We start from the raw sequence: 25,303 nt of genomic DNA, 5'->3' as shown, positions 1-25,303 counted from the left end.
CCCTGCTATAGAGAAAATTGAGAGGTTGACGTTGTTCAAACTTGATGGCAGAAATGAAACGTGAATATTATATGTCTATTACAGTGTTTACTGAAATATAGATGATACTACAACATCTGTTATGAAATATACATGTTTATCATCAATAAAATGTTAGAATCTACCAAATGTTTATACACAAAACCCTATGCTTCAAATAAATCAAGTCTTCATTATTGTAAGACACTTGCTACATCTTTATCACAGTTTAAAGATCCTTAAAGAATACTAAAGAGCAAAGAATAATTTCCTCTCTACATTTAATAACCCTCAAAAAAATTTTCGTAGCAAACTGAAATCCAGAAGTATCATTTAAGCATTCCTTTGCACAAAAATGGAGTTTAAGTTCTCATTACACTGAACTAAATATGTATACACCTGCACGCCTAGTAGCCTTGGTAAGGTGGCGCGTTAGGAACAGAAATTGAACATTTAAGTTAAAGATGAACTCTTGCCCCTCTCAGTTGCCTTTTATGACAAAAGATACAGGAGTACCATTTTTTTCTCCCATACAACTAAAGATGATATAAATGACTAGTATATAATAAAGATGTCAAAAAAAATAACTAATCATTTACAAACTGTTGTTAAAAAAAATCATGCCGTTGTATCATGTACCACATAAGAGATGGTGACTATCGTATTAAAAAATTACATATCAATTCAGCTTCTGATAAATTATACTGTAATAACTTTTAGAGGACAAGATTATGAAAATATGAGTTAATCTTACATACATCATCTTACTATTTTAGTATACCAATGAGCATAGAAAGCTATTATGTTTGTACAAAATTTCACATATTTGAAAATGCGTATCACCTTTATCATGAAATAAGACTGCCAATGCTGATAACTAAATACAGTCCTACTTTCTGCTCCCAGTGTTTACACCTTTCCTTCATCAATGTCCTTCTTCAGTGCCTTCAAGATATTTCCTGCTTTCTCTAGATTCTCATCCTCCTGGGGATTCATATTTGTAATTATTCAATATGCATCCCATCTTTTCTAAATGATAGGCAGCATGCATATCAATGACAAAGTATAATCAAAAATAACAAAACACTTCCCCTGTAAAATATAATATAGTTATTCTACAGTCTCACACTCTGTATAATGAATCTGAAATACAACCCACCATCCAAAGCCAAGCCCACTATACCTTTCAGTACTTTCTCTTGACCATTTCATAAGCATATTGACCTCCATATAACACAATTCTCCAATTCATCCCATGCATATCTCTTACCCATCCATAATTCAGGCCCTAATAAATCAAAATGTCTCTCATTCCAGCCTGCCATCTTCTTGGTCTCCCCCTTCTCCCTCTACTTTTGACAAATAAACACCTTTAATTGATCCCTCTATGCTCTTCCATTACATATAACCAAACCATTTCAGCACACCCTGATCTGCTTTCTTGATCATACTCTGCTTACAACCACACCTTTCTATTACACAGTCATTCCTTATGAGATCAACCTGCCTCACACCATATGCTGTCCTCAGGTATTTCATTTCCATGATACCTATTCTCTTCTGTTCTTTTGCATTCAGAGCCCAAGGCACACCCATACAATACAGCTAGGAGTACTAAAAATTCAAACATAATCATCTTTCCCCCTAATAGACACTGAGCTTTCCCTCCACACAATCCTCAATTCATCCCATTTCTAACCTTACAACTAACTTCTATGGTTCCATCAGATCCAGGCTGTCTCTATTCAGACTTGCTCTCTAATAATCCAGTCTCATCACAATGCTGCATCCCATCACCTTAAACTTGCACACATTCACTCTACTTTCTCCTTGAACACTCTCCTAAACTATGTCACCATTTTTGAGAGTTCCTCTCTTGAGTATGCCACCACAACTAAGTCATTTGTAAACAGCATATGATCCAACTCTCAAGCTGCCAAACACCCACCCTACCATAGCACAAATATGCCATAAACCTGCCCTTTGTTTTCTGTCCATATACATATTAAACAACCATAGTGGCAACCCACCTCCACCAAGAACCACTCATCCTCTCTTTCCTACTCGTGCACATGCCTTATTGTCCTGGCAATAACCCCTCGGCATCTGATAAATTTCCAAGTATGCCATATATTCATAACTCCTTTCACCTATTTGTCAACCCTATCATACATTTTTTACTCATCTATAAATGTCACATACAGTTCACTCTCTGTCTCAATGTATTTTTTACATAAATTCTTCAAAACACCCATTACAGACATCTTATCTAGAAGCCAAAATGCTCATCTCCAAATAGGTGCCATCACCCTCTCAATCACAGCCACAATTCATATAATTCCAAATTTCTAATTTCAATCACATTTTCTTTTATTTCACCTTTATTTTTATGTTAACTGAGATGGCATGGGCAACAGAGTGCACTATTCAAGGTGATCTCATTAATGCTATCTATACATACCCTATCCTAAGCCAGGAACCATTCAGTGAGACATCTATACATACCCTATCCTAAGCCAGGAACCATTCAGTGAGACATCTATACATACCCTATCCTAAGCCAGGAACCATTCAGTGAGACAAAGTGGATTATTTTTATCAAAATTTTCTGATTACATTTCTTACATGCTTATACTGTTAACTTATTCCTTTTGTAAATTCAGATGTATAAACTCTCCCTACTACGATCATAATTTTGCCTACATAGCAGAAGCATCAAAGTACAATAAATGCAACAATCTCTATTCTCTGTCACCATGGTTTAAACACATCCAGATTTCAAAATGTAGCACTAAAATCTAAATATATAAAGTCATCAACTATATTTTGTAGTATTTTGAGTACAAAAATAGAAGTATCTCCTTTAAATAACATTCACATACCTTTATGAAGCAGAAGCGAATATAATTTTCGCCAATGTTACCATGCTCTGGGCAGTAAAAGGCTGAAGGTGGGATACCCTGAAGTTTGCGGTTGCGAGAGAGCCACTTAACAAAGCGAAAGTCCTTACGTTCATTAATATCTCCTCCTACATCAACCTTGCTTGCTAGAAAGGAAAAGAAAAACTTAGAAGGCAAGCTCTCGTGCAAAAAGGAATAGTTTTCACATAAAAATTTTCATCAGGAAATAACAAATATATATATATATTAGACATCAGATGGAATACAATTCTAAAACTTTGCAACTTAGGGAATAAAAGAAATAGCATACTGGATCATCCTTCAGTTATTTGTGGCCACAAAGTAACTGTGACAATGCAACTGGCTAAGAAATGAATGGACTAACTCATGGTAGAGGCAAGCCAAATCCTTAAGAAAATCAGTGTAATATCAGTACTTTCAATTTCATTCTAGATACAAATACAATGCTTATTTAGGAATTCTGCATTAAGAACAATCATCCAGGAAGTATAAGGGTGGTTAATGCACTACCTAAATATTTTCATGCAGTAACTTTAAAATGAATTTTTCAAGTCTAAGTTCTAAAACACCACAATATCAAATGTGTAGACTACTTACCAATATCCCTTACATCAGCCAAGATGAAATAACCACCCTCTGGAATTATGGGGTTCAGTCCAGCATCTGTAAGAATCTTTACAATATTGTTCCGTTTCACTTTCAGTTCTGCAGGTAAAGACAAGAAGTAGCATTCAGGTGTTCCAAATCGTTCCAATTCTATCTCAAAACCCTGAGCTACAGCCTCCTGCAAGAAAATTGGCAAATTAACAATTCTAAATACAGCTCTAACAAGGGTTAGCCTTGTTTCTTTCCTGTTGACATGATATGAACAAATAAAATGATTGCCTTTGATATGTTTGGAAAGCATCCTTACACATCCAAGACAATTTAGTGCATAAAAAAATTGCAGTGCAAGCTCCCTCAGGCTACGCACATGGCCATAAAACAACTGATAGTTTATAAACCGTTTCGTTAATGGTAAGTTTCAGAATCATCAAAGTATTACATTACTTTTTCTCTCATACATATATCCACTGTCTTTTTTTATAAATGATCACTACCATATCAGCAAGGCAGCACCAGGAGCAGCCAAAGAGAGTCTGCATCCACTCACATCCATTCTTTAGTTATTAACTCTAATCCACAAAAAGCACAGCTCCTTATCTACAACTAGGCCCTACAAATTTTCCCATGGTTTACCCTGGACACTTTACATGCCCTGATTCAGTCCACTGACAGCACATCGATCCCAGAACACCACATCATTACAATTCACTCTGTCACATGCATGCCTTTTGCCCTTCTGCATGCCCAGGTCCCAATCATTCAAAATCTTTTCACTACATCCTTCCATTTCCAGTTTGATCTCTAAATCCATCTTGTTCCCTCCACTTCTGACACATATATCCTCTTTACAAACCTTTTGTCACTCACTCTCTCCACATGTCCAACCCATTTCAGCACATTCTTTTCAGCTCTCCCAACCAAACTCTTTTCATTACCAAACATCTCTCTTATCCTTTCATTACTTATTCGATCAAACCATCTCACACTATATATTGTCCTCAAACAATTCATCTCCAATACATCAGCCCTCCTCCACACAGCCCTATCTATAGCTCATGCCTCAAATCCACATGATATTGTTGGGACTACTATTGCTTCAAACATGCCCATTTTCGCCCTCCAGATAACATTCTTCAGCACTTCCAGAATCTTCACTCCTTTCCTACCCTATGACTACTTCCACTTCCATGGTTCCATTCACTGCCATGTTCACTCCAAGGTATCTAAAGCACTTTATTTCCTCCCCTTTTTCTTCACTCATACTCACAACTGAACTAATCTGTCCCTCTATCTATCTATCTTTGATGCCTGTTCCAACTGGAACTTCCTCAAAGGGGTGGCCATGGCAACAGAGTCTCCATCAATAAAAAACTCCAGTGTTGCTTCTCAGCCTTTCATGCCTCACCTTTAAAGGCCACTGGCAGAGGGCAAGTCTAGCACAGTATTTGCAGAGGCTCCTATCAAATGTTCCTAATGACTACTTCCTTCTAATGCTCCAACCTACTGCTTCTAACCAATGTTTCTATCTAATAATCTTGCCTAAATATTCTTAACTACTACATCCATCTACTGCTCCTAACATTTTGCCAAAAGGCTGGGCTAGCGCATCATGCTCACAGCAAGAAAATCTAGTTACAAAGAATGAGTTGTATAAGTTGAGTGTTGTCAAGTTTTACATACGACAAGGAGAGAGTGTACAGTTGTAACAAAATGCCAGCAGTCCACATGTTAGCGAGGCAGAAAGAAAAGATAGCTGCCTGGGTCAGAGGAGTGCAACTTGATGACCACTAAAGTGCTGGCTTACTAAGCAGATGTCACTAACCCTCCTGATACCCAGGCAGGTAGCACTGGTAATATATCTCCCTGGTCACTGGCTGCTTACCAACTAATACTATCCATCAACCCTGCTAAAACCTAATAAACTTGCTTTACTGTAATTCACATTTACTCTCAATATTCACCCTTCACATGCTATTCCAAATTCAGTCACCAGCCTTACAGTTTCTCACCCAAATTTACTACTGGTGCTCTATGATCAGCAAACAACAACTGACTTTCTTCCAAGGCCCTGTCATCCCTCACAGACTGCATACTTCATATTTTCAAAATTCTCAATCATGCATCCTCTTTACTTTTCTCACTAGATTCACGTAAAATACTTCTTTAATTGCTGGGTCATTTACTACCAGCCACCTATTCCATGTACACATTCCTCTAACATACATCAAAGGATGGTGCCCCTCCTTGTACACTTTTTTCACATGCAAACTTTTCTTATATGTCACTCCTTAAAATCCTCTCTTTTTATCCATATCATCATATTTCAAATCAAGTTCTTCAATGCCCAAGCATTTACCTTACCCCTCAATACTGGCTTTTTCAGCCTCCTTTTTATCATCACATATCAATCTGTTATTTTCAGAAAATCTCTTAAATAATTTCCATTCTTTTCCAATGCAACCAAACTTCTTAAGCCAGCTCTCCTACCTAAAAACAAGCTTGCCTTCCTTTTGTATTTGAGTTACTGTCTAAACACATCCAATTAAGCAGATTTACCTTTGTCTTACCTCTTACAAAGATAACCTTTCAAAACAGAAAGTTATTATCCACACACAGCAACTGCCAGTGGCCATTCCCTCTACCCTCTTAATAATACAATTATGTCTGCTAAAGTTTTTCTCACTATCTCATAACCATGAATAACTATGATGGTAATTTAGGCACACATCTTCCCATTTTTACATATCTGAAGAACATGAAATATCTCTGCAAAATCTACAATCAAAATGATATCCAAATTATTTTTATGCCATGCATCCTTTTTAATCATTCCAAGAACCAATGCCTATTTCACTTTTGCTTCTTGCATACCAACTTCCAATGAGATAAAAGTTACTTACCTGAACAGGTGTAGTACAGGTATAGACAGAGTGCTGGTGGATTACTTGAGGGCCTTTCATTAGACTAGCAGGCCCGTACGCCCAACCAGTTTTCCAGCCAGTAACAGAAAATGTTTTGCCTGCTGAGCCAATAGTGATTGTCCGTTCCCACATTCCTGGTAATGTAGCTGGAGGCGACAGATAAAAAAAATTATAAATCAATTCACTTATACAGTGACTCCACTTGATATGTAAGAAATTTTTAATTTCACAATATATATATAATACAGCTTTCATACTTTATGTATATACATGTGTATGTGGGTGGGTTGGGCCATTCTTTCATCTGTTTCCTCGCGCTACCTCGCTAACGCGGGAGACAGTGACAAAGTATAATAATAATAAAAATAATACTTCCTGAATTGCAGAGTTAAAGCTGGCACTACCTTGCTGATTTAAGAAATGGTAAACTTAAATGAAAAAAAGGAAACAGCAAAACATGCCCTTCTCTCAGATGGTAAGGTATGATAATGGGGGATAATGAAGAAAGTCAAATTTTTGGAAGGTATAGAAGAAAATTATCTGTAACATATCACTGAACATACAAGGATGAAGGGAAATGACAGAGGAAAATTACCTATAACAACATAACACTGAACATACAAGGAAGATGGGAAATGATAAACCATCCTTATTGTACCTTATCTTCACACATACCATCATAAATACTGAGAATATTATATATGATATACATATTAGAAAAACTGCTCTTGTAAAGTTTAAGTGTGATTATGTGATAAATGAGGAAGTTACAATTTCGGAGCAGAGATGAGAAAAGACCTAAAGAGGAGAGATAACTGTGGAAACTACATGAACCCCAACAATATCTATGTTATCACAAACCGGGAAATGCAGTTCAAAGGCCAAGAACTAGGGCACTGTGGTAAGGGATTCTATTAAATTTCCAACGAACAAGCAGGAACACTGGTACCTCTAGCCTTAAATACAATGGGAATGTTAAGAAAGAAGGAAAAATGGTTTAGCTAAAAAATCTTAAAAAGCATACAAGGTTTGAGATTTAAAGTGGAGAGGATATGGGCAAAACTCAATGCAGTGTACTTTGACAAGGTATAAGAGAGCAAGGAATGATTATAGTATGATAAGAAAGGAAGAACAAAAATACTTAGATGAGAACACTGCGAACAAAGGACATAATTTGAAACTTCTCTATTAGTTCATCACAAATAAATTCTCAGTTAACAACTAATCTGGCTCAGGGATTCAGAGGAAAAATCTTTAAGGATAATGTGGATAACGTAAGTGAGGAACTGCACAACAAGTTCAAAATTGTTTTAACATAGGGAAACATTTCAAGAGTTTCCATTTCCATGGGAATCTAAAAGTTCCCGTCTATCTCTTTATAACTGAAATCCCACATTTTCTGTACTTCACCACCTCAAAGAAACATGCTTCCCTGCTTCATACACCATACTGACTGTTCCTTCACTATTATCATAGTACATCTGTTATATTTCATCAAAATTCTTTGAAAGAATACATATCATCAACACCAATATGAACTTTATTCCTACAGTTACATACCCCAATATGAATTACTTGAATGGCCCATCTTCCAACATTTCCCAAAATCTATAAATGTCTCTTATCAATAGAGCCAATTCTCCTCCCTCTTTGTCTTCTCTGAAATCCTCATTATCTCAAAGTTTCTTAACCTTCCTAAACATCTCATGAATACATGACTCTAATCTGACCATATCCGTTACTGGTTACGACTTATAAACAGTAGATATGTGTAAAGGTGGCCACTGTTCATTTGTTCCTGATACTATCTTGAAAAGATGAGAGATAATTAGGCATAAAAATGTTATATTAACTTGAAATTAACCATCAAAATACCAACCCATTCTGATGTGTTCCCATCCATCATATGTCATCCATTCATAAACTTCATCCATGATAGCAATGCTGTTATGCTTCTTGCATAGATCTCCAATCATCATTAGCTCATCATGTGTGAACACCTATGGAAAAAAGTGTGTCATTAACCTTAAAATAGTGGGCCTGGTCCAGAAATTCCATGATACAGAATGAAAAAAAAGGATTCTCTAAGAAATGATGGATTAGCATGCAAAAGTGACAAAAGCAACACAAAAATACATAATTCGAAACCTTTCATTTGCCTAATCCATTGGTGAAAGAGTGCCATGATAAGGTGTGAATTACAAGTTTGACAGCACTAGATAATAGAGAATGACAGCTAGACAACTTTTCTAATCACCTTGTTTCCCAAATGCACAGCACTCTTATTTTATGCATAAGCACAGTGTTGGTGCTATATAACATGACTTTATTTAGAAATATTACATTGTTCATGCCAATATCCAACATAAAGGAGCTTAGCTAGCATGTGTGCTGGGGATACTGAAGGATCTGTTTCCTTCTTTATTGCTGACAGGTAGGGAAAGGATATTGAGGGATTTGTTTCCTTCTTTAAAGACTGCATATGCAGAGAGGATATTAAGAGTGTGGGTAGGATACTTAAATTGTTTGCTTCATTATGGCTGGCAAGTGTGGTAAGGATACTGAAGGATCTATTTCCTTCTTTATGATCCGATGGTAAGTGATGAGAGGATACTGAAGGATCTAACAGTAATTTCAATTTCATACCACTTGTTTCATTCACAAAATAAACACTTATAGTAAATATAATGAGAATACAAAGAAGTATGACATCTTTCAGACAAGTAAATTTGAGTACATCAAGTGGCTGACAGGTGTGAGGAAGATATTGGAACATTTTTTTCTTTAAATTTGGTCTCCCAAATTGGAGTTGGAAAGACGGAGTGAAACAGATTTTGAGTGGTCGGGACCTGAACATACAGGAGGGTGAAAGTCATGCATGGAATTGAGTGAATTGGAACAATGTGGTATACTGGGGTCGACATGCTGTCAATGGACTGAACCAGGGCATGTGAAGCATCTAGGGTAAAATATGGAAAGGTCTGTGGGCCTGGATGTGGAAAGGAAGCTGTGGTTTCAATGCATTACACATGACAGCTAGAGACTGATTGTGAACGAATGTGGCCTTTTTTGTCTGTTTCTGGCACTGCCTCGCTGAAGGGGGGGATGCTATTTCATGTGTGGTGGGGTGGCGATGTGAATGGATGAAGGCAGCAAGCATGGATATGTACATGTGCATATATGTATATGTCTGTGTATGTATATGTATATATACGTTGAAGTGTATATGTATGTATATGTGCGCATGTGGGCGTTTATGTATATACACGTGTATGTGGGTGGGTAGGGCCATTCCTCCTCTGTTCCCTTGCGCTATCTCGCTAATGCGGGAGAAGGCAGGTTAAGTATAATAAAGAGAATTTTCTCTAAATCTCTCTAGTTCTATCATTTGAAACAAATGTCCTCCATTACTCCAGGACTACACAGAAAAAAATCAGATACAGCTGTTACATAACTTCATCCATAGGCATGAGTTCCATGAGGGCATCTCCCTTGTGGGCCTCCCTCCACTTTAAGGAATCCCACTACAATCACTATAGTCACTTATTTCTTCACATTTCTGAGGTTATTTTTCTCCATTTTCTTCACCATATCATGACTGTACCTCCATCTAACTTAGGTAATACAATAAAAGTACACACTTTCTTTTGGGTAATTGTGTATGCATGACCTTCAGGTGGACAGTCATCCATCTATAATGGTGCTTGTTGGGGTACTGAAGACAGCAGAATGTTTTTTGTACCTTCCTAGCAATGGAATTTATAATGGCTACTAATGGTAAGATAAACCAGCTGATCTAACTTTAAACAGAGGCAGGAAACGTTATCAAATAAAATATCAGCTACCATTTAAGGGGTAACATATTTTTTCCCCTTCTAAGTTATTCAACAATTATGTTGTATTTGCATTTGGTTTTAAAACTGTTTATGAGACTTTGAAGTCTTGAGTGAATACCATAATAGGATATTTTGAGAATAAGGTGCAAAAAATACTATGATTATTAAGTTTTCTGCCCATTCAATTCAAAATCCCTAGCTTTACTGCTATACATCAACCTGCAAACATCACTGTTTTATGATGGGGTGTATAGTAAGCATCCACCGGAGAAGAAATGGGAGAAATACCATTATCAGTATTACATTTTGGGTGCACTGTTTAAGCTCTTAATTGAAATATCAGATGTCCTTCAAATGCTAAAGAAGAGACATCTAATTCCCATGAACTGGATTTCTCAAAATGAAATATTATGGATCTACAGACAGCAAAACCAGTCACCATCTACAACCAAGACCTTCAAAGTATTCCACAGTTTTCCCTGACCACTTCAAATGCCCTGGTTCAACCTAATGTCAGCAAATAAACTCCTGTATATCACATAGCTCCAATTCACTCTTATCCATGTGCACCTTTCTCCCTCATGAATGTTTAGGCCCCATAGCTCAAAGCCTCTTTCATACTCATCATTTAATACCTTTCTTAAGTCTCCCATTATCCCTTCCTCCCTCCATTTCTTATACGTATATTCTCTGGTCAGTTTCCTCAATAATACTCAGCTTACCTCTAAAAACCTCTCATATACTCCCTAATTCAGATCTTGGGCAAGGAAAAAACAAGAGAGAGGCTGAGGTCAGCTGTTGAAAGTGATGAGATAAGAAATAGCAGCAATCTTCAAAAGCAAAGTGAAAGGTAAACAAGGATTCAAATGAGTAGCTTTACCAGTCTGAGAGTTAGCTATATCACTTTCACTACTGTTAAACAAATCAGAATCCAACTCTCCTTTTTCAAGCCCTAGTTTCATAATATAACTTAAGATGACAAGAGACTACATATGTGAACATGAGGCTAGTGTTCATTTAATCTTGACACAACCTCTCCACGGCAGAAAAGGCAGTTACAGAGAGTGAAAAAAAAATTAGCATTGATGTTGATGGTATGTTTTAAAATTAGTACTCTGGGAACTGAAGCTTTTCTTTTTCATTATGACTCCTAGCAAATACTCTGACATCATAAAAAATAAGGATATGTCTTTTTACTTCACTACATTCTTTGTCATTACAAAGGAGTATAAAAAAACAAAATACTTCAACTGTATCTTCAAACCTGCTATAATGATGCTGCAAACAACTTGGTCTCATGAGTTCACTCAGCATTATCTTTTTTTTTCTGTTTCCCATAAAACAGTACCCTGAGCTTTTATGCCTGTCATGAACCATGTGCTGCACACTATTGTGAAAGAAAATTTTTATCATCTGTAATTCTTGCAATCACATTTGTTCCAATGTTTTAAAACAGAACCTGCCTATATTCTAATCATAAAATTCTGAATTAATACACCAATGAAATAAATATACAGGACATAACCTATACCAATTCCATTTGGAAACTGAGATAAGAAAGTCATACCTTTCCAAGAGGATTATTTGGTGTATTGACTATAATAGCCTTCGTTTTGTCATTAAAGGCAGAAGCTAACTCCACTGGGTCCAAAACCCAGTCTGCTGATGATGTCACACCTTCAGTCTTCTTCTGCTCAAAATAACAAAGAAGAAAGATTAAAACTAAAGGAATCACTTTGGTCCTTAAATTTTAAATGGCAAGATGAATTCTTGACCTTTGTCACACATCCCATATCCATCTTTCAGCTGCAGAGGTCAGGGTCAGGAAGACTATGCTGTCCCTTAATCATGCTTTCATTTCCATACTTACACCTCTACCCTTCATTGTTGTATTAAGGGACCCAATGACTCTTCTACCTTGAATTGCTCTCTCCATTATCCCTCCTTTTGTATCACCAAACTTACCCAGATAGCTCCCAAATACTTAAATTCTGTCATCTCTTCCTGTCTTTCTCCCATTCATATCTATAACACAGTTTAGTATACTTCTCTCACTCTACAAGGCCTTGCAAATCTACACTTTAACTCTAGTTCCTTTCAAACACCATTGTTCTACTTTTACTTGCATTTACCTTCAATGACTTACACCTACACACATCATAAAACACACAACCCTCTGCAACTCCTCTTCACTCCAAGCAAACAATACAGTATCATCTGAACAAAGGCTTGTCACAAGCCACCATACCTCTCGTCAAACACCATCTCTGCATCTTTTTTCCCTGGTTTTGTTCTTATCTCTCTCATCACTCCAATCATATATATCCAAATCATGAACAACCTTTTGCAATTAACCTTATGTTTAAGAGTTTAGGAAAAGACTAAAAACTTAAATAATCAAATATGTCATAAAAATAAAATTATCTCAAATATCATTTTTATGGTCACCCATACCTTGCACATCAGTATCAATAACACTTACAGGACGGAGAGGAACAAAGACGGGATTTCCACCAGCTAATTTGACTTGAGGCACATAACAGTCAAAAAATGGCTCAATAATGATAACTTCATCACCTTCATTCACCAATCCTAAGGACAAAAAAATACATACCATTAATTCTCTTAATCTAACAAACTGTACACCAAGATTTCTTTAACACTGTGCCCTACCAAGTGAAAGGTTGTGCTTACAGAAGTTCCTGTGCTCACTATTACTATAAAACATCCTGAAATTTGAAAAGCCAATCTGTGTTTGTTTGCAGAAACTAATATGGTACATGTAATTCATGCTCTAACCTCAGCCATATCAAATGAGAAAGTTAAATGCTAAATTTCACGACATATTAGATTTATCACCATTTAACACACTCCAAATCTAGCAGGGAATATCTATGAAAAAAAATGCCAAACCATCAGCATCTAGGATATTGGGTGATCTTTGGAAATTTTTGTTGGAAAAAAAATGTATCTTATATGGTGAAAAATTCAATAATTCTATAAAATGAGAGAAATTACAATGGGGATTACTTTGAACTCCTCAAGCGTTTATAGACATAATTCTTCAAAAGGTAAGGATATCAAAAGGGATAAAAACAAATAGAAAGAAGATTCCATAGCTTCAATGTACAAGGAAAAAAGGATGTACCAATATCATAATGGTTACTCCCTGTGTGACTGCTATCCAAAGAGAAACTACAAGAAGAAGCAGGTAGTCATGCTGTCAAGTTCTTTCAGGCTTGAACAAAGAAAACATCTCACAACTTCGGGATGCAATCACTGTACTAATTTCAACACATCTTATACCCAAAATTTATCATCTTCCCATTACTGAATCCTCATACTTATATTATCTAAATACCTAACCAGCTTTATCCACCATATCCTTCTGTAACAATCTTTCCTGTCCTTAGAACATGCTGATAACATCTAAAAACATATCCAGCCAGCATACCCTTATGAAGCACATATCTGTATCCTCAAAACTCTGGAGATCTAATGTTCCACAAAGTGAAAATCATTGGTAAAGAAAATGGATGCAAAGAAAGAGAAGTTGCACCACACAGTAAATAAAATCAACGATGTACATTTTATAAAATAAAGAAATTAAGCCATTAGAGACAGAGTGCACTGTCCATCAATAACCATGAGATATGAAAACATTGCCTCACATTCCTTAGGATACTAACATGCAAGAGAATTGTCTTAAACAAATACTCACATGAACATACTTTAAACTCAAAATAAAAGGAGATACTAACCCATGATTGTGACAAAAAGAGCTTCATAAGCTCCAGCAGTAACTAGCACCTCACTTAATGGGTTAAGCTCCCTTCCAATCAACTTTGAATAAAGCTTTGTCAAAGCAGCCACCAGACGAGGGTGACCCTGAAATTACAATATATTACAAAATGAACTACTTAAAGTAGATTCTTGAATATTATAGACATGAAAATAGCTCCTATATTATTGCATCTGCAACAAAAAGACAATAAGTGACACCAAACTAAATATCCTTTACCCAGCCAAATAATATGTAAGAGCTCATTGTCGGAAAATATCCAACTCAAACTATTTAGAACCTGCCATTACCTTTTTCATCCATCAGGACAACCCTTACAGTTTTATAAACCAATCATCCAGTCAATTCAAAAGATGTCATTACCATACCCTTGGGTATTTTTAAAAGTCATACAATCCTAATATTTTTTATTAATATTAAATTCCTTAATGTATAAACAGATAACATCCTACTAAACATGTGACTTTCATTGGTGGTTAGTTTATTACAATGAACCTCCATCATATTGGACCCTGCATATATCAGAAAAAGCATTATCAGACCCAGCTGTACTATTAACTGATATACTAGAACTAGTCCTTTCCTGTCTTTGTTCTTCACATATTGTGTTGTATCAATTCTATGCAATTTGACTTAACATAGGCGTGTTTGCATAACTAAAAGTTTTGCAAAACTAGAATAACTAAAATGCTTCATGCATATCACGAATAAGGTGATAATGACTCGGACATTTAATTCACACTTTTTCTGATGAAGCAGAATGTGTGGTGAAAAAATGAAGAAAAATATACATTGGTCTTCAACAAACAATGTATTAAAGAAAATATTCCACCTGCTTATACACACACACAATCAGTCATTCTGCATATCCAATTCAATACAACCTAGATAAAATAACCACAGAGTTTACAAAAAGTGATGACTTACGAAGCCACGTGTGTACTGGTTCAACAGAACATTAGTTTCACTACAGCAAGCTTGAGCGAGAGCTTTTCTGACAGTATCTGGAGCAGCAAAATCAGGAAAGCCTTGCCCTAGGTTCAAAGGCTTTACTTCTAAAGCCAACTGAATAAATTCAACCCTATGGGAAACAAAATTCATTAATCATGTGTAGCGAACATAACAGTGTAAATCATAGCCTTATGCATACCACATAACACTCACATGTATCAATCACACCGTATACATGTCTACTACTCTCTAATGATATCTAATTGGGAAAATAATTACAAAAAGTGGGATTCTAAGTTACTGATACCACTTTTATATGAATCCCTTCATAAAAGTCTTATCTGACTCTTAAAATATTGATGTGGGAGAAAATCATGATATGAATGCATAGGTATTGCTCATTTGCAAAGTTCCCTTCAAAAACATCTCACTGATTCATCAACTAATAATGTGGGAAACAAGCACAATATAAATTCATACTTGTTGCTCATACTGTTACAGCTTATAACAGTCATTCAACCAGCATACTTACCATTTATCATCTGCATGTCATAAGTTATAATAAATAATATACTTTATTTCTTACTGATTTTTGATAGCTCCCGTTAGAAATGTTTTACATAAGTCATGAACCTAAATGTATTGTTTTTTTATGTTTTACATAATTCATGAACCTAAATGTATTGTTTTTTTATCATTATACTTAACCACTATCTCCAGTGTCAGCAAAGTAGTGCAAGGAAACAGACAAAGAATGGCCCAACCCACACATATACACATGTATATACATGATCGCCCACACACGCCCATATACATACATACAGATTTCAATGTATAATATATATATACATACAGAGACACATACATATGTGCATATCCATACTTGCTGCCTTCATCCATTCCCATCGCCACCCCGCCACACACAAAACAGCATCTCCCCTCTGTCGAGGGAGTGCCAGGAACAGACAAAAAAGGCCACACTCATTCACACTCAGTTTCTAGCTGTCATGTTTAATGTACCAAAACCACAGCTCCCCTTCCACATCCAGGCCCCACAGACCTTTCCATGGTTTATCCCAGACACTTCACATGCCCTGGTTCAATCCATTGACAGCACATCAATCCCAGTATACCACATCGTTCCAATTCACTCTATTCCTTGCATGCCTTTCACCCTGCTGCATGTTCAGGCTCCAATCGCCCAAAACCCCCTTCACTCCATCCTTCCACCTCCAATTTGGTATCCCGCTTCCCCTTCTTCCTCCACCTCTGACACACATATCCCTCTTGTCAATCTCTCCTCACTCATTCTCTCCATGTGTCCATCTCTCCTCACTCATTCTCTCCATGTGTCCATCTCTCCTCACTCATTCTCTCCATGTGTCCAAACCATTTCAACACAACCTCTTCTGTTCTCTCAAACACACTCTTTTTATTACCACACATCTCCCTTACCCTTTCATTACTTACTCGATCAAACCACCTCATACCACACACAGTCCTCACACATCTCACTTCCAACACATCCACCCTCCTCCACACAACCCCATCTATGCCCATGCCACGCAACCCAACAACAATAGTATTATTATACCATGAAAAACAGAGATGATATCTGAAGAAAAATAGAAATGATGTCTGGCACCATCATTGGAGGCCCACAAACAAAGATATATCACTGAGGTCTCCACTTTCATGCATGAAAGTGCTAATACATTTAGAATCTAACTTAATCATCACAAGGAGGCAAAGCTGGCAATATCATTCCGCAGTGGAAGGGGCAAGATGATCACTCATTCGAGCAAAAGATCCTCCTCACAGAAGACAATGAAATTTCTTATTTTGCATACAGAAGAGCATGAATATCTGAAGTTAGCTTTTCTTCAAGATATCACATTCTACCTATATAAAAAGTACAAAAGTATATTGGACTTTCAAAATCTTAGTCACACAAGCAAGCCTAACTGGTCATATCTATAAACTTATCAAAATGTAACTAAGGTTTCTTTTTCTACTAGCTATCAAACTGCACAATTACAGTGAATGAGATTTAATCTTATGCAAAGGACAATTGTCTTACCAAACACTTTTTTCAATGCCACTTGTCTTAGAAGCAATAGACGGAACTGCCAATGTTGCCATGGTACAGGACTGCAATCCACTACTGGTAGATGGAGGTTGAGAAGTAACTAAGAATGGATTCTTGCACAGACGAAGCACTGAGAAGGAACACAGCTCAATACTAGCACTTCTTACTGCTGACTGTCGGAACAAGTTCAACATCACCTTCCTGGAAAGTTGTTTATCATACACCATCAACTTATCACTCCAAAGAACTAAAAACATATATGATATATGAACTGCATTGACACAAGATATGAATTATATAATCAAACTCTGGATCAGATGTGAGCAATATTCTTGCTAAACCCAGTTATGAAGATTATGAACAATCCAATAAGTCAATCTATCAGAATACATTAACGATGGTAAGGCAGAGCATTTAAGCAGTATCAGCGAGATTTAGCAAACAAATCTTGATGTTTAGAGCTTTGCCAATGTGCAAATGTCTCAAAAGCTTACATACGAAATAAATCATCATTAGCCTACATAATATCCCCTAACATACTAATGCACATCTTATGAAAGAATGCAGACTATCTAAACAGGCCATAGCCTACTAATAATTTTTCTAACTATGAACTCAAACACCCCTAATTCATCAAATCATTTGGTTAACACAAACATGCATGCAAAGTTCCACACCGTCACATGCTGAGCTCTACAGGCAGAAAACTGTACAGCAAACAATATCAGTGTTGCTCGAGTGAATAATACACACATAAAAGCAAAAAGGTTTATGGTAAATATCAGTAAAATACCTCTCTACTCATTGAACAGCAGATCCAAAATCTAACACGAGCAAGCACTTCATGTAACATACTACAAAATGCAGCAACTTCACCAATATGAGCCATCTGATCTTTAAACTCACTTTTCACATTCATTCTAAATGCTACCTTGTGTGATGAAGAGTTACCTTATCTTTAAAATCACTCTGCACACTCATTTCAATAGAAGTCCTAACTAGTCTAATGAAATTGAAATTTTTCTGCAGAAACAACCACAAACTGGACAGTAACACAAACTCCTACCAGCCAAGGTAGCAAAGTACAGCACAGATATGCCTGGTAAATAAGATGTTCCTATACCAAAACAAGAGCTAAGTCATTCATGGATCAGGTTAAGGCTTTTGGCTGCTTACAGGTAATCTGTAGGACAGCCCATAGACAAGGTACCGTTACAATTATGTATCAGAGTTCTATGGGTAGTAGCCTCCTGTGGGAGAGCCATAGAAAAATAAAGAAAAACAATTACTTTTGAATACTGCACCCTTATCGATGCCTTGAGTCAAAAAATGAGGAATCTTAGGATGTCCTTCCTTAATAAACTACCACTTCAGTAAAGTATGATTAACTAAAGTATAGAATGGCATAGAAAGGTTCAGAACTTAAAATCATAAGCTAAAATGGGATAAAATAAGCAACAAATATCTCGCTTATCATTACTATGGATGATGTAGCTTCATTACCTTTTCACCTGAAAGGAGTCTACGTTTCCCTGATCCTGGAAGTAGTGCATCCTAGAACTGCAGGAGCCTTTACTGAGTAACGCTAAGACTCTTTCATAGAATATGGTCCCACAGTAAACATAAACAAATAAAATTAAGTTTGAACCAATATGAACACAAATTTCCCAGCAACTGAATGTAAACACAAGACCATAACAATCACATATGTCTTAGTATTGCATAAAATTTAGATAAATTTTGGCTGTAATGGTAATAATCACATATTTCTAGTATTGCATAAAAAATATGATAAACTTTCACTGCCAATGTAACAATTACACATATTTAGTATCAAATAAAAATAAGATAAATTTTGAATACCTTGTGAAACTGAGGAAGTTTCATCGTGTCCTCCTGATTCTTACATATGTTTCACAAACTTTACTGAACCTACATTTACCCTGACCTTCATAGCAATCCCCATATCAATGTTATTTATCATCACAGGATACAATGCTTCACTACAACTTTGTTCTAACATTCCAAATGAGTCTATCATATTCCACAGCATTACTTGTGACATGACCAAGCTGTAATGTTACCAATCAAGACAGAAACTTGAGGTGTGTAAAAGAAAACTGATTATGGGAAAGATAATTGGCAATAAAGCAATAAAATAGGCCTTGAGCTACAGCTTGGAGTAGGTTCAGATGAATGTTGAACTTCAGTGATTTAAGGCAATAGCTAGCTAAGTGTTCTAAGGAACATGTGTTCTAAGTGTTCTAAGCACATGTACTACAATAAAATCACTAATGGTCATACAATAACATTACACAATAGGGCTCAAACACTACCTATTGCTTAACAGCTGGCGTCACTGTGGGGTCACTGAAGATATGACATAACTCGGAGAGGGTACATATGCACCCAATGACTACATAAGCTGTAATAATGATTAGAAACAATACAGCAAACGCCAATGTATCTCAGCAAAAGGGTAGTTGTGACCTTTAAACCTCAGGACGGAGGTAGGTCCAAGATATGCAGGCACTGTTCTCATTGACGATTCTCCTACTGTCATTCACATAACAGTAACAATAAATAGGTTAAAGTAACTAATTTTTCCTTATATACACTCACCAACCTTCTGAATCTTTCACCAAGAGAGAGAGAAGTAAGGATCCCCGATAATTGTCATGCAACTCACGGCCTTACCCAGACTACTCGATCACGTCGGCAACAATGAAACTCCGATGAATACAAACATCATTCAAGAATGAGAGATGAAAAATTGTACAGTTGATGTTTATTGCTTATTTATTAATAATTCACCTTCATCATCCTTATTACTATTTTAGAATATGTTTAAATATATACAAAACGTATATTTGTAAACATATTGATGTTTTGTTATTTATCTCGCAATGTCATGGAACCAAACACAGCCTCTGCCGAAAAGCATCATTAACAAAGGTATAGCTCAAAATAGTATATTCTCTAATGTAAATGATCATATAAATATTAAAATAGAATATGAAACGAATCTTTTATCTGAAGGAAATGACGAGTGTGTGTGTTAAACAGTAATACAGGATTAACAAATCACCTTATATTTTTTTTCCCAGGAATGAGAAGCTCTAAACATTTCTCAGGATGGACAACGATATAATTCTGTTGTTGTATGTAGGTTGAAACTTGCTTCAAGTACTGTTTCTCCTCAGCTCCTTCAGTCACTGATTAACCCATCTCTTTACACAGAACTGTACAAGCTTGGTCTATATTTAAATAAGATACATTTTTTTCTGTGGTTATCTCAGCAGGGATAGAGGTCAAATGAGGTAAGGGCTTCCTAAGCACAAAATAACAAAGAAAATTATCAACAAACAGTGTAAGAATTTTTTGGTCACCAGAAATGTGTGTCAACATCTCTCAGAAAGAGATCGAGCCATGGGAATGCAGATATTGTAAAATTCAAAATGGGAAAATTACTGACAAAAATTTTGAGAAAAGTAGACTCTATGGCGACGTCTAGGTAGAAATGATGACACCAGAATATGAGAGGAAGTAATTTACAAGTAAAAAGAAAATTATTTACACGCGAAGACATGATAGATCCAACACTAGTGAGATGTAGTAGGGAAGGAATACTGGAAAGCATTGAAGTATCTAGTGACGACATGAACAGAATATCTATGGGTTCTGAATCATGTGAGGCTCATGTTCCTGATGATAATCCTCCATTATGTGCTGAATGTGTTTGCTGGTACACTTGATGAACCTTTCAAGATGTTCAAATTACCGCTGGAAGAAGGGTCAGGGGCTAAAGGAATGAGGGGAGGGATACGTCACACATCTATCTAAATGAAAAGAACCCAAAAGGAGGCACTGAAGTACAGACTGGTCCCTCTGAAGGCAAGGGACTGGAAAAGGTTATCGTCAAGCAAACTGATGACTTCCTGCAAAGGAGAAATTACCCAAGTGAGAGCCAACATGGTCTCGGGAAAAGGAGGTCATTCGACCGGAATGTTATGACTTAGACGAGAGTTGGCTGGACAGACCGTCTATTATTGGACTGCCAGAAAGCATCTGACACTGCGACAGAGGTTGGATTACCAGGCAGGGATGAGGAGGAGGTTACTTCGATGGCTAGAACATCATAGCCGTGGAAGAAGGGAGCAAAGGAGACAGGGGTCGAGGTCAACAAAGGGTCAGGTCACCAGAGGCATGTGTCACGTGACCATAGACACAGGTAAGGTCATCCCACAACTCAGAAACTTGTTCTTGTTGACACTTCTTTTGATTATGTAAAGATTTAATCTGCAGATACCTAGACTGATATGGCCATGCGTTCCTGACCTTGACGCATTCACGGGCCGCCCAGAATCGAGCGCATAGGTTCGAATCCTGGTTGCGGCAGTCAGTCCACAGTCAATCTAGCTGTTCATCCATCCCTAAGGGGTTAGTCGATAAAAGGAGTATCTGGCTCAGGCCAGTGTATATATATACCTAAGTCGTTAACGGGATGGCTTTGATTAGAGCCTCAGTTGCCCGTGCCATCTCGACAAGTATAAAAAACGGGATGTCTTACTGATAACCACGAGGGAAAATGAAACCCGGTAAGTCCAGAGTGCACTTTCGTGCATCTTCACGGGGGACTAATCATACCGTGTTTCATTTTTCTTGGCATCAAGCACTTAGATCACGCGCGTCACTGTGGCCTTCGTGCAATAATCACGCGCGTCACTGTGGCCTTCGTGCAATATCTACTACATTCCAAGGTCACTTTCCGGACACACAAATGTCGTCAGGAAGCTCATCGGTCACCAGCGGGACCAAGGAAGGACCTTTAGACAACACACACAACAGACTAATGCTAGGGAGGGCCTGGTTGTAGCATTATTACTAAGGCTGAAGCACAAGGCCGGTGGTATGGGAGTGACGTCTGGCAAGTGTTGCGGTCCTTGTTGACAAAATTAGATGCAGTAGTTTCATCGTAGTTCTGGCACCCAGGGAAAGACCTCACTTCAGTTTGGTGTGTGTTATCTCAGTCTGATGGTGTCCTTCCTTCTCTCCCAGTCACACTTAGAGCCGCTGTCTGATGTTATCACGTACAGAACCCCGCTTACTCTCAACAGTGTACTACCAAGGCCCAAAGTTCAACGTATGTTGTAAATGTAAATGACTTTTCGAAACACGTAAATTTATCTTTCTATTGCACACCCATTGTGAAATCACTGGCAACTCAACTACGGCATTTACTTACTGATTATAAAAGATATCGCAAGATCTTGGGTCTTCCCAGCGAGGGATAATGCAAGATCTGGCTCCTGTAATATTACATATCTTGATCGTTATGGCCACAGGAAACACTAGTATGGAAAAGAGGAATATTGTGCCTGGCAGTTTGCTATCACCACTACCAGAAGACTGCATCAAGGTTAAAGGCGTGTCTGTCAAGCTGTAGAGAATTATGACCCCGAATATTCCAACCGTCGAGTCTGCTCTGCCCTAGAGACAACACAGTGTGAAGCACACATGACAGGGCATAGGGCATCTTGCTTCGAAGCCTCCATGCTTGCTGCTGATGTTCTTGAAGATGTTATCTTATTACAGCAACGTCTGCTGTATCTTAAGCTACATCTTGTATCCGGTGACGCGTCTAAATGAAAAGATGAGCTTCGAAGTGTGAAATGTTGTTATATATCTTGTGTTTGGATGTACTTTGTGTCCCCTATGTCTTAAAAGAATTGCCAGTGCATTCTGTATGCTGTATGCCTTGTTAATGATATACTTGGACCCTCCTTTGAATTGTTATCAACATTAGTATATTCTGTATGTTATAAATCTTATAGCTGAACGTACTCTGATACCCTGCATGTACATATATTGTGTACAAAGGTCCTCTGGTCTTCCATTATATTATCCCTAAATGCCAGTAACATCGCTTCCCCCCACAAAAGACTCCTGTAGATCACTAGTCCCACTTGTCATACTACCACGATAATGTAACGGCTCCACCGCACCCTCTCTGCTTACCCCAAAAATGATTTCCAAATGGATATGTAGTTAAGATAAAGTCTCTCAGATGATGAATAGTAACACCAGACGATATACTGGTTCAGTGCCTCTTTATTCATAATGAGGATTTTCTTGTAAACATTACCATATTAGCTCTTCCTTATCAAACAAACGAAGCATTTGGCTTACAAATGATTGAAAGAGGCTTCAAGATTCATGATATATACGTTTCTATTCTCGAGATATGAGGGACTCCTCGTCTCTGTGCGTGAGTTAAATGCATGACAACCGTAGCACCTGCATAACTTCATGCGAGAACGTGATAACATCATCAGTCATGTTGCTGCGTCACGGCCGGTCTGCACCAGCAACGCTGGCCAAGCTACCTAGTTCATCCTGGATGGAAAAACTCCTCTCTCTATCTATCTCCAGCCGGCGTTTCAACAATGATAGAAACCACAGTCAGTGTATTTAACAGATATTACTGAAGCGAAGGTTACGTATAACTGTTCCATCAATCATCATCCACGTATCCTGATCAAAATAGCGTCAAGAAATCCAGTTTAGAAGACTTTGATATCCCAAGACAAAAAGTTGACACTCCTCTCTCTCTTTCCCTCCCTGATGCAACTGTTATTATAACAGAAGAGCCGCCTTAAAACCCTACCACTGTCACCTGACCCTCAGGTAATATCCCCGTACGTTTGCGGTGCCTTGTTTTCCCCAACTAGAGCGTGTCAAGTGGGCCAGGAGTACCAGCACATGACCTCTGACCCCCGACGTCAACAGTTTTCTGATCCACATTACCTGAACGTTTCGTTTTTGCTCGCGGCACTCACAAGCGAAGCTCACAACATCCAGAGATGATCCATCTATAAGGAGACAAGTCTCTATGGGAAGCGGTCTATAAGGCCAGAGCTCAACCCTTGAGCAGGAGTTAAGTTGGGACTGTAAGAGATGCACTGTTTAGCAGCAGTGGAGCTTGTGCTGGCCTCTTATCTTTATGAAACTGAACGTCCAGCATCTGATCTGTCTTGCAGTGGTAAAACAGATAAATAATGTGAATCAAGATCATAAATATTGGTCCCTTATGTATCACTTATGTTCACTCAAATTTATCTATCCCTATTTCTTCGTTTATCCTCTGTCCCCTCCTTACCTCTGGCAGCAGAAGACGGCTCACTGTCTGATCTCGTACGTTCAAGGTCAACACTGTCGTTGTGTGGAGACAGCTACTTATAGTCGGCATGTGAACAAGATGCTCCCTGCAGTTTCTGTTGTTTCCCTTATACCTAACTGGAGAATGGCATCAGCGTGAAGCACGATAAACAATTATAACAGTGCAACAGTGGTAATATATGTGATCAAGAAATTATATGTATAGTTTCAATTAGCAAATAATTGTTTTCTTCACAGAATTATTTAGAATGTATATGTGATCATGTACTTTAGGTAGATCTAATGATACGTTAGACAAACTAAAGTGGCGGTAAAACATGGAAAAGGATCCTCCTCTCTTTTGTTTTCTGGTGTCATAAGGAATTCAATCAGCCGAGGTCAGTATGTGTCTAGAGTACGTATGAACACCTTTAATAAACGATATTTATGACCTGTTTTATTTGGCAGGAATAGTGGCTGTGGAGAAGCTTGTAACAACCCAAATGGATGTCACAGGGTTCACACAAGTGAGAAGCCTGAGTCTAGTATCAGATCAGAAAGCAATGATCAAGATCTACGAACAAAATGTGATGCACATACAGAAAAGTGTATTGTTCAACAATAGCTTCATCATGAATATTAATGTAAGTATCTAAAACCGAAGGTTAAAACATCCAAAGTTTTCACTTTGGCCTATCTATACTCATTTCCTTGCAAAGGTATAGTTCTCAAGCTGCTTCTGAATGTGCTTCGCTCAGCAAAGTCGATATGCTTTTGTTCATGTCAAAAAAAATAGCTGTGGGGTAATCAAACACGTCTCACTGACCAATCAAAGGATCAACCTTGAAATCGATTTGCTCTAACCAATGGGCCATTTCCAAGATTTGGTTGTTCCGATTCTTCTGTTATGGTTGGAGTTCAAAGATGTAACAATCATGAAAATACTCGCCTTGATGCAAGATGTAATAATTCAAATGTTTAAATAACTCTGGGTTAAATGT

At 37.5% G+C, this 25,303-nt stretch overlaps 1 protein-coding gene across 6 annotated transcripts; it reads right to left on the bottom strand.

Annotated features, from left to right (window-relative positions):
* Nucleotides 1-67: 67 nt before the first annotated feature.
* Kyat (Kynurenine aminotransferase) lies at nt 68-24,408 on the bottom strand. 6 transcript variants are annotated; one of them, XM_071660452.1, is made up of 11 exons: nt 24,304-24,408; nt 17,136-17,345; nt 15,032-15,185; nt 14,064-14,190; nt 12,785-12,894; nt 11,870-11,992; nt 8,346-8,466; nt 6,446-6,612; nt 3,537-3,723; nt 2,901-3,064; nt 68-1,002 (listed from the first exon to the last, which is right to left on the bottom strand). In XM_071660452.1, exons 2-11 carry the CDS (start codon nt 17,336-17,338, stop codon nt 928-930), a joined length of 1,431 nt encoding a protein of 476 aa, XP_071516553.1. In that variant the 5' UTR covers nt 17,339-17,345; nt 24,304-24,408; the 3' UTR covers nt 68-927. The 6 variants fall into 6 exon arrangements, with proteins under 6 accessions (XP_071516553.1, XP_071516554.1, XP_071516548.1 ...); XM_071660453.1 differs by lacking the exon at nt 24,304-24,408 and adding an exon at nt 23,952-24,168; XM_071660447.1 differs by lacking the exon at nt 24,304-24,408 and adding an exon at nt 22,390-22,574.
* Between the last annotated feature and the right edge of the window lie 895 nt (nt 24,409-25,303).

This window comes from Panulirus ornatus, chromosome 71, assembly GCF_036320965.1.
Source record: "Panulirus ornatus isolate Po-2019 chromosome 71, ASM3632096v1, whole genome shotgun sequence".
NCBI lineage: Eukaryota > Metazoa > Arthropoda > Malacostraca > Decapoda > Palinuridae > Panulirus > Panulirus ornatus.
Note: the sequence above shows the minus strand (reverse complement) of the source record. Positions and strands in the feature narration are given on the sequence as shown.